The sequence below is a fragment of the Ambystoma mexicanum genome, chromosome 1q, assembly GCF_040938575.1.
Source record: "Ambystoma mexicanum isolate Mex_15411 chromosome 1q, UKY_AmexF1_1, whole genome shotgun sequence".
NCBI classification, from domain to species: domain Eukaryota; kingdom Metazoa; phylum Chordata; class Amphibia; order Caudata; family Ambystomatidae; genus Ambystoma; species Ambystoma mexicanum.
Window position 1 is genome coordinate 17,779,802 of NC_090922.1, and position 11,308 is coordinate 17,791,109.

Below are 11,308 nucleotides of genomic sequence, written 5' to 3' on the forward strand. Positions count from 1 at the left end.
TCATTACTGATGTATTTAGCCGTTAACCGCCCTTGCACAGGTGCTGATAATTAATGTTGTGCAGCACGGGCGGCCACGACGGCGTGTGTGAGGAACGCAGGAGGAAGAGCAAATGATTATGTCCAGGAAGGCGGACGAAGGCTTTCGGCAGTAAAGGAGAGCGTCTGGCCCGAGCATGGTTAACCTTGCTGGTTAACTTGGGAGGCAACCCAAGCATTGGCACAGCTCTCCCCATATCTCCCGGGCCGCAGCAGTGAACAATTCCTCCCTCTCAGACCGCTGCCTTCGCTTCTATACGCGGCAGCTGCTCCACGGGGCGGCGGCGTTTTCACAGCGTCATATCAGATCGTCCGGGTGTACTTGTGAGTCACCCGGACTCGAAGATAAGTATCCTGATACGTGTTTGTTTATATTGGCAGCAAGAATTATGTTTACTTGATACGTTAAAAGACTCAATTAAGTTTGGCAAGCCCACGGGTTGTAGGTAACATTATCTCCAGGAAAGGTATGAGGCAATACTTACCGCAGGAACACTTCTCCTGAGAGATAGAGGGCAAGACTGTTCATTCCGATTCTGAAGGGAAAACTTGGGTTATGTTACTGCTTCTGTTTGCTCATGTTCAATGTCAGCTCTTGGGGCCATGTGTATGTTGACTTTACATAAGGGAGTTTCCCTTTTATGTGCCATGCAGTTCGTATCGCTCTTGTCCGCTATGTGTTAGCTACATGTTATATTGCACGGTCAGAAGTATGGTCATGGTATAGGGTGATTAAGAACCCTAAGCGCTTAGGAGGCTAGTAAAACAGGTAGTATCAAGTAGGAAGTACTAGGCTATATTTTTGGTTCAGGATTAAGTATTGTATTGCAAATGCATATTGTCTGTTCCCTACATTTCCTTTGTCATTCCACCCCCTTTCCCTAACTCCGTCTTCCCCCCATTGGCTGCCACGTGGTTATCTGTGTATATCGATTCAGAGGGTCGTGCCAACCACGGTGGGAGGGTCGATCTATTCGGCTTCTGTGGTTCGGGAGAGGGGGTTGAAACCCTATCTCCTTATTACACTTGACACCCGTAAGGGCATTCGTTTACAGGATGCACAAGAAATCATCTCACTATATGCTGATGATGTGCTCCTGTATGTCAGAAACCCTTCCACGTATATAGACCCAATCATCAGAGACATAACTAAAATTGGCACGTACTCTGGCTTTACCATTAACTACTCTAAGTCAGAGATATTTCCTCTCACCGAGGCGACCCATCAGCCATCATGCGAATTCCCCCTGCGCTGGTCCCCAGGTGGTATCAGATACCTCGGCGTGCAAGTATCACGAACCAAAACCTCTCTACTGGCGGAGAATTATGAGACCACGGCACAACTCACTGAATCCAAAATGCTCAAATGGCGCAATCTTCCGTTGTCCCTCGCAGGCAGGCTATCCCTCATAAAAATGATTGTGTTTCCCAAACTCCTCTATATTTTCGCTAACGTCCCGGTATGGCCCGGGAAGCACTATTTCAAGAGGCTCCACTCGGCGTGTGCCCAATTTCCATGGCACTCTGGGGCCGTACGTAAAAAATAGCAACATATGACTCTACCCTATGAAAAGGGTGGTTTCGCAGCCCCTGACCTTACACTGTACTGGATTGCGGCTCAGGCCCGACATGCCACACACTGGTACGAACACAGCAACCCGCCCCCACATGTCAAATTGGAGAAACTGGCTGGCGAAGGGAATAATATCATGACCCTAGTGTTACACCATACATATCAGACGGATGCCCAGGTGGATCCTGTCGCGGCCACGATTATAGCGTGGAATACCATTCTCGACTCAAAACAGGACCATCGCCCGTACTACAAATGGCTTCCCATATGGCAAGTTCCTGGGCTCTCTCCCACACACGATCAGCAGTTCATCCGTCACTGGGGAAACCTGGGCTACCGTGCACTCACCGACCTATATCCGGAAGGTAAATTTCTTACTCCCCTAACGTGGCGGCCCAAACACTCCAACTCATCGTTGGAGCCATTACAATACTTTCGGCTAAGAGCGGCAGTCCGTAGAATGTGGCCCTCCTACCCAAATGAGCCGCCGGACTCCCCAGAGCTCCAGTACATCTCAAACTCCGCAGGAAGTAGGGGAATCATATCCTCCCTGTACAAAATGCAGCTAGGGAAACTAGAGGACGTATCCCCAAGCCACGGGAAGCCTGGGCCGAGGAGCTAGGGAGGGAAATTACCGATGAAATGTGGAACAAAATGTGCACACATACGCGCAAGGTCTCTCTAAGTGCTAGATTTTGCTGCATACAATATAAACTCCCCACAAACTGTACTACACACCGTTCAAAATTGTGAAATTTTCTCACACCCTGACCCACACATGCCCAAAATGTACGTCTGAAGAAGCGGACCATATACATATGTTTTGGTCATGCGCCGCGCTAAGCACGTTCTGGCGGGATGTGACGAAGGCTCTCTCGGAGATGGTTGGATCCCCGGTGGAACCTGACCCATTGGCCTTGTTGTTTGGGGTCTGGGCTGGGGATGGTGAAAAAGAAATGTCAAAATTCTTGAATGTGAGCACAATCGTTGCCAAAAGATGTATATTACAATGTTGGAAGCGCCGATCTCCCCCGACTCTAAAGATGCGGTTGAAAGCTCTCACTTGGGTACAAACGTGAAAAAGAATATATTGGCTCATTACCAACCCTATCCCGCCCCAAGAATGTGTGGACTGAATTCTGCAGCTATCTGAATAGCAAAGACGAGGTGGACTGGTGCTCCACCCCCCTGCCGGAGATGCCCCAATTCACCACAGGAACTGAACACTTCATGATATCCCCATGCCATGATCCTTCCCCCCCCCACATTCTGTGCTACTTGTAATTGCTCTCGTTGTAATGCCTGTATGCCAATAGTGATTGCTGTCTCTTTCTGCATGATATGTGCTGTACCTGTCCTAACCTTCTGCCGATAAAAATTTTTAAAAAATAAATAAAAAATTACAAACTATTTTTAATAACAAATCAGTATAATTAAAAACTTGATTAAATCATTCGGTCCACAAGACAAGAATCACAAAATGCTAAATAATACAAATTCAGAAAAACAATGTATGGACAACCTACTGTGTACCAAACTCCATTTGGATCAGTGTAACATATTATTAAATCTCCGTTTTCAATCCAGAGAGTTGTCTCGACACGTTTCAGTTCACAAACCACAAATAACAATCATTCATCAGGAGAATACCGTTATAACGAAAAACCTAGTTCCTATAGATTCACAGACTAGATCTGGACCAGTTTCATGTCACCTGTAGGGTTGAGAAAAATATAAAAACAAAGGGCCAGTTGTTTATAAGCTACATTACTTTGAATAGTTCTAGCGTGATGAACTGGAGGACCAAAAAGGTGAGTTACCTTCACTGGTGATCGTGGGGGCTTGCAACTTCTGTGATTCAGTTGGAGTAGGATGATGAATAAGTCCTACAGAGTATTTAATACAAGAAAAGCAACTGAGTAAACGTATCAAAATAGCAACATCAGTGCTCAAACACTATGACTGAATACGTACACAACAAGAAGTGGGAACATTGTAAAGAATGCCTACAAACGCTTACCTGCCTATGAGGATGGAAGGCAGGCAGTCAATGGGCTAGGATATAGTTCAGCTTTTACCACGATCCAACGTATTTTGAGTGAGGTTATCAGTCTAGCCAGGCTTCACCGACCAAAGATAGGGGTGTCCTACAAAAAGGCATACGACTTGTCTTAAAATAGTGGGATAGTACACTCAGAAGTAGTGTGACAATAACAGAGTCACTCTCATGGCTGTAGTTGAAGTGCCATATATTCCAATAGAAAATAAATAAAATATTGCCTTAGTATATAGTACCTTGTAGAGAGGTGCTCCTTGCTTGTAAAGAAGGTCCCGTATTAGAATCAGCAGGAGCCCACAAATTGGGCGTATGGTGCAGCAATCAAAAGAGCTCTAGTTACCAACATGTTTTGCAGTTTGTAAACAATACGATCTGTATAATGCTGATCCCAGTCTCTATGACGGCAATGTGTCACTAGTAGCACAAGCTTAGCAGAAAATACCTGTCGCCTAAGAGTGTGGCGAAAAAAAGGGTCAGGCACAGCCGAAGGCTTTCGAGACTTCCAAAAACAATGCTCCTAGGATTACTGGATGCGGAGGAGTAGGTGCCAGCAAGCTGTGTAGAACGGGACACCCTAATTCTAATACTGCTACTCTACGTGTCAAATCGGTTGGCAAGTAGCCTAGAGGCAAGTGGGAACCGGAATGCCGAGGTCCGAAACGGGAAAATGCCACGTAACGCAGAGAAAATCTGAGGACAAGTCTACCAGCCACGTGTGGCTGAGATGTATACGTAGTCATGGAAACATAAGAGTCATACCTTGATGTTAGTGTGCCTACCCACGGTAAACGAAGGCGGCCAGGATTGAACTGTTTAGTAGGCTCGCCAGTATAAAGAAATTAATCAATATTAAGCACCATGCAAAGTTTACTCTATAGAAAGTGTGCATCTGTAGTCCCTCAGAGGCTGCAAAAAATGCCAAAGATAAACAAAGAGATGCTAAAGTCAAAGATAACATAACAGGGCACAGTGTCAACATAGTAGCTGGAAAAAGGGAGCCTGTAAGTGCCTATCCAAAAAAAATAAATAAATAAAAAAAGAGGGGGGAATCACTACAAAATGTGTGCTGACGGAGGTCGGGATCCTACCAACATGAGAATGTATAGGATCAACAACCCCCGACGAGGTGTGGAACATTTCACAAATGGGGTGGGGTGCAAAGCAGGCACACAGTCATCCCGTGCTTACTATCAAACAAGGGTGGCCAGATGGATAAAAGAATCTATATCTTGGATCAAGTTGACAGGATAGCAAGTTCCAAGAGGCCAATCGGGGCGCGCGTACCCAGACAGAGGGCTACCTAACTCTTCTAGGTGTGGGAAAGGGCGGCCATACCGCGTGGAACGGAGATAAAACTGAGGTGTATCTAAGGGGTTAGGTGTTCGGCTTACTACAGTAAGAATATGGATACTGCTAATATCAGCTGGTTCAGAGCTAACCTCCGAGTTAGGGCTGAATTTTATGCCATTCAACGGTCTCATTCAGACCTGTAACATCACTATGCAGCATACAAATCATTTTTTGTTCAGTTTTAAACAGCCTTTTTTCAAGAGTCTGGGGATTACCCCCTTTCAAAGAAATCAGTGTTGTCCATGTGAAGTCCTCATGATCATGCTTTAACATACCAACGTGTTTAACCAGTGGTGCATTTTCAATTTTGTTTTTTTATGCAACTTCTGTGTTCCATTATCCGAGTCTTCACTTTTCGGGTGGTCTTGCCCACATATAGTAGTCCACATTTACACTTGATGAAATAAACAACAAACTCAATATTACAGTTAGTGAGACTTTTTTGGGTCCAAGGTTTTGCAAGGCCTATTGTTTACTTCTTTACTCCTAGAGGTAAGTGTGCAGACCCTACAGGATCCACAGGGGTAGTGTCCAGTGGCTTTATCGTTCATCAATTGTGCTTTCAACGGTTTGGGTTCCAGAAGCGCTTCTCTGTTGTTATTAAATGCCCGTTTGGCAGATTTGACTAACTTCTTTGGATATCCTCGTTGTCTCAATTTCTTACTTAGCGGACTCTTTCAGCTTCACTCATATGTTTCTTTGTCTGAACTGCTCCTTTTCAGGCGCAAAAATTGTCCAAATGGGAGAGTGTTGCATAGATGTTTGATATGATGGCTGGAGAGGTCTAATGAATTCTTGTCTGTTGGTTTGTGGTAAGGCTTGACTTTTAGTAGGCCATTAAGAGAGTGAATGGTTAGGTCGAGAACATTTGTGTATTCATTGTTGGCCGTCATGGTGAATTGTGGATGCGTGTTCAAGGTGTTTAGCCAGATGAAAAAATTATCGGCAGTAGTACGTGAACCCTCCCATACCACCAACATATTGTCAATATAGCGGTTCCATTTTTTGATTACTTGACAAAAGGATTGTTCTCGCTATATGTATATATGTGTCTTTTCAAATGTTTCCACATAAAGACTTGCCACACTCGGGGCCATGGTGGCGCCCTCGATCTGTTGGAAATAATTACCATTGAACTCAAAGTAATTTCGTGTGAGGGCTAACTCCACACACCAGACAATGTAGGAGGTGGGAACTGGGTCATGGTCCTCACGTGTGAATAATAACTCTTGAACTGTATCCAGCGAGGCTTGTTGAGGTATATGGGTATACAAAGAGATTATGTCAAATCCGAGTAGTAGAGAGGTGGGAGGGATTGAATTCCAAATCTTCATAGAGGTGAATAACGTTCCTAGAGTTTTTAAGATACGATTGCATCCTATGTACATACTTTTGGAGGTAGTGGTCAGCAAACAGAGAGCGGTTCTAGTACAGAATTTAGTCTTGCAACTATGGGTCTACCAGATGGATTAGTTAGTGTTTTATGCACTTTGGGAAGAGTATAGAAATTCGGGATGCTGGGTTTTCTATTGTACAGGAAATCAGCTTCTTGCTTGCAAATCCATTCTCAATCTGTCGCTTTCGAAATCTTTTCGGAAATAAGCAGTTGGAGTTCTTTGGTAGGTTCATCTTTAAGCAATCGATAGTAGTGGGTGTTCACACACAGTAATGTAGTCAGCTCGATTGTGGATCACAATACCTCCGCCTTTATTAGCTTTTTTGATGATAATAGACGGGTTGTCTGATAGGGATTTTAATGCTCTTTATTCTTCTTTAGTTAGATTCTGAAAAGGTCGCTGTTGGTTAACTTTTAAGATGAGAGATTCAGGTGAGAAACTATGTATAGCTGGATAGAACGTGGACGGGTTCCGTAAACCGGTACAGTTAATGGGTCCTTCCCTTGATGTCTCTGTTTCTAGCATGAAAAACTCCCTCAGGTGGATTTTTCTCATGAGTTTGTTAAAGTCAGTACGAAATTCAAAGGGATTGTGTTCTTCGGTGATGACATATCCCAGTCCTTTATTCAGGACTTGTTGTTCTGCTTCTGTCAATGTGTAATCTGAGAGGTTGATCAGAGATTCCCGCTCCGGGAATGTTTTGTTCCCTCGTCCCAGTTGGTTCGGTTTTGGGCCTGTTATAAAAAACTGCCTTGATTTCCTCACCGTTCTCCATTGCCTTGGCGTCTCGTTGGTTGTCCTCTTCCTCTCTTATTAGTCGGTTTAGTTCCAGCTGATGATCCTTCCCCCGTATCGTCTGGATCGTTGCTGTCGTTGCTAGTGCTGTACGATGTGTTCCGGAACCTCACTCTCCTGTTGTTTCTGGTAGGTCTGTTAAATTGAAGAGTTTTGTTGACAATCATCTTTAACATAATGGAAAGCCTTTTCATGAGCAAAACGTGCTAGGTCTTTTTTCATTCGTTGAATTCGTTCGTTGGTATTATAGATTTTAAATTCCTTCCTTTCCTCATCTATTTCTTCTAGTCTTTTTTGTAGTTATCCAATGGTCGTTTTTTAATATTCTCTTCAATTTTGAGTAACTATCTCGATTTTAGCAGTGATTGGCGATGTAACTCCACAGGATTCTAAATTTTTCATTGTCTAAAAACAATCTCGGTTCATTAAGGACAGTTAGACCCTGAGGCAATGCCTTGTTCTTCAGATATTCAAGCATAATTGCCCCATGTAGCTCTGTTTGTGTTAGTCATTTTTTAAGTTAAACTTAACTTAAGTTGACCGCCTAATACGCATTCCTATGTTTTTTGTGAAGTTTTGTGATTCTTGTGTTGTGGACCGAATGATTTAATCAAGTTTTTAACTATACTGATTTGTTATTAAAATTGGTTTGTAATTTTTAGATGCGATTGGTCCCCCTTTCCTTTCAGATTCTGGTGGGCAGAACCTGTATCTTTAGCTCTGTCTCTAGTTTATACTTAGTTCAGAGGTTACCCTGGTCCAAGAAACTAGGCTTGCCTTCTGCAAATCAGGTCAGAGTTCAGAAATCTATCTTAACAAATTGGAAAGGCATACAGTACATTAAGAATCAAAATCCGGGGAGATGACTTGGTGCGACTTTCCATTCACTGTTAATTTACCCAACACCTGCATTTGTAACCTGTTAAGTTTCTCTAAGGCTTTTTGCTTACCCATGAAAGCAGGTGTTCAACAAGGAGTCTGTTACAAAGAGGGAGCTACAACATTTGAGCATGTCTACTGTCCACTGCGATTCACTGGCTCCCAGGAACGCACCCTGATGAAATGGGGCACATATTTTTTTGCAAAAAACTGTAATTTGGCAGAAAAGGTTTACCTTTCTGGATATGACCCTGCCTCAGTAACAAAATTTATAAAGAAGCAAATAAACTAATTTTCATAGCTGGTTAAGCTGCTGGAAATCGATGTCTGTTGGGATTAACGTTTATAATATTTTGGAATTTAGTATGTGATGGGATTTTTGCCTCTAAAACATTTTAGCGCAGAGGCTATTGGGAAATTTCTTGGTATACCGGTTAGACAGTCGAGATCTGCTACCATTTTCTTAGGAGGATGAAATCCAACATAAATATTAATTGTGCTGAGTCTGCATTATTCTTATATGCTATGGCACTGCAATAGAGGAAGTGAATTCATTCCCGCAGAAAATAAATAAATCACACATAAGATGGCTTCTCTACACCGATCATCTTGTCATAATGGATTTAACAGCCATCGGCTTACAAAGAAAACTTGACTCCATTCAGCGATATGTAAGTGAGAACCAGTTGTTGATCAACCCAAATAAAAGCGAAATCCTAACATTTAAGAACTTGAAAGGAGGGTCCTCGAAAATAGCGAAAAAGTTCAGATGGACCCGGGGCGGAGCAACACTGAAGAGATCACAAAGTGTGAAATACCTCGGAATGGTCCTAAGTTCCTGTATTAATGACGGTCCCTGGAGAGCTGAAACCAAAAGGAAATGTTCTCAGCTAGCCAGACAAGCCTTAATTATAAAAAGGAAATTTGGGAAGTTCTCTCATGAACCATTGAGACTGTTTTACCAACAGAAGGTCTCTCCAGTTCTAATCTACGGGGCAGAAAATGCCCTGGGATGCACTCATGAATTATGGTCCTTAGAGTACCAATTTTGGACAAAAGTACTGGGCCTTCCTCGAGGAACGATGACTGCATGTATTAGATATGAATTATCCCCGATTTCTCTTCAAGCTAGAATTACCTGGAACCTGTTATCCTTATTTCGAAAGACACGTGCCCGAGAAAACATTCTCCAGTTCCAAATCCTGCACACTGCAACGGCCAAAGGACAGAACTTAGTGGCTATGTGGATCCAAAGATGCGAAAGCATACTAGTTGATTTTGACATCAAGAATGATATGCTCCACGAAAACCCGGACGCTGCGAAAATAAAAATCTGGCGCATAGATTGGGAGAGAACTTGCGCCCAAAGAGCTGCTGCGAAACTGATGACAGATGTACCAGCTGAAGCTCGTGCCTTTAATACGGCACAACGCTACATCAGTTTATTCCCAGATCCCAACGGACGCAGACACTTTGTTATTTTGCATGAATCTATTTAGAACAAAGGAGCGTTTACAGATGTGGAAATGCAACAAAAACTCAAACCTTTCTTACAGATTTTGCTTAAGTGCTCCCGAATCATTGAAGCATCTGGTCCTTTGCTGCAAAAAGCTTCGTAATGAAAGAAGTCTGTACTTGGGTCAGTGGCGCGTAAGTCATCCGTCATTGTGCGCGGATGATTGGTGGGGTATATGTTTAATGGAATTGACCTAAAACTGCTATATCCACTGACGAACTTCTTACGAATAATTGAAGTGCGACTTAACCTGGTCGATGTTGATGTTGTCCAGGACGTAGGCACTGGCCAAATGGAGGGTTGGACTCAATAGACGCTGGCGGGAGAGGGAGGAGCTGCTTAACGACGGAAAATGATGCATGTTATTTGTTGATTGTTAAGGTTTGTATAAAACGAATAAAATAAAAATATGCTTTCAATGTGTATTTTACAATATTATAATATGTATCAAATGATGGAATTGCCTTCCTCTGGCACACATAATACAATGCTATTTATACAAAGCACCCATGTATACAAATATTTACCATTCAAAGATGGCTGCTAGTTTCGGCTTGTTTCCAAAGAGCTTCCTTAGAGACAGTCATCGAAAATGGCCGTGACCACGGAAGAACCCAGAGCTAAAAGAGTTTACGATATGGGCAGGAATTAGCCAAAGGTATTAGCATGGATGGGGCAGAGAATGGAAGGGATCAAAACCAAATAACACCAAAATACACTGTCTCCCACCTCAAATGTCATTTGTGTGTTCCCATTGTCACAAGCCGGTCTCCAGTTTGGGATATTATAGATAGTCCCTCCTACGATTTTTAATTTGGTCTGTCTTCAACTACGCAAAACTTCAAATTGGGTCCTTCTCGACACTCTTGACTCTGATTTACCAAAGTTAGTTACATACAAGCACAAATAAAAACAAAACATACATGCCAGCTTAAATGATGGTGTTTCCTGCTGTACCCATGTTGTCCTACAGTCAATGTTAGAAAGTGTCGGCATAAACGAGATCGCAGATCCTACACTAAGACGACTAACATCCTGTTCCTTGGGAAGAATATTGCACCCAAGGGGAAGTGGGTTAATTGCACGAGAGCCATTATAATGATAAGGGCTCTGCAGGACCTGATACGTTATTAAACACAATGGAGAGTTGCGATTAGAACACCAAAACAAAAGGACTCACCTAGCAAGTGAAACATACAGATCACCGTCACAGCACTGCACAACGAGCGGTTTCTGCGAGATGTCACACTTGCCATCTTCCTAACTCCAACTGCAAGATGAAGAACTGACTGATTACCAATTTCCCGTTAGAGGAAAAGACCTAGCAACGTGTTATATTCAGGTGACTTGCGCGTTACGTTATATTCAAATTACGTAGTACTACGTCGCTTTACATTCCACGCATTCTAAACCCTGTAGCTGAACCGTGTCTAAACCCCACTTCCTCCCAATAAAGAGCTTTCAGGTCACGCTGCATCTGTTGGCTCGGTGTTCGAGCTCTCATTGGTGTGTACTCTCAGAGGTGGCGGTGCAGGCATGGACGATTTCGAAAGTGAGCCTAAACGGCCAGGCGGTTTTAAAGGAACGAGTATTGGAACGCCGGTGTTCTGTAATATTTGGTATCCCATACCTATCCGGTATCCCCTGGTCTTCGGCTCATCGCTGATTGGCTGCATTAAGCCTGAGCACCAGCCCCTCTTA

The 11,308-nt window shown here is 43.3% G+C and overlaps 1 protein-coding gene across 2 annotated transcripts in view; it reads right to left on the bottom strand.

Annotated features, from left to right (window-relative positions):
- NCSTN (nicastrin) overlaps positions 1-10,933 on the bottom strand; it is a 1,205,995-nt gene extending 1,195,062 nt beyond the window's left edge. For both annotated transcript variants that reach the window (XM_069635427.1, XM_069635426.1), the window contains exon 1: positions 10,788-10,933. In XM_069635427.1, the coding sequence (XP_069491528.1) occupies positions 10,788-10,863 (76 nt within the window). In that variant the 5' untranslated portion in view covers positions 10,864-10,933. The remainder of the gene's footprint in view (positions 1-10,787) is intronic.
- Positions 10,934-11,308: the final 375 nt, after the last annotated feature.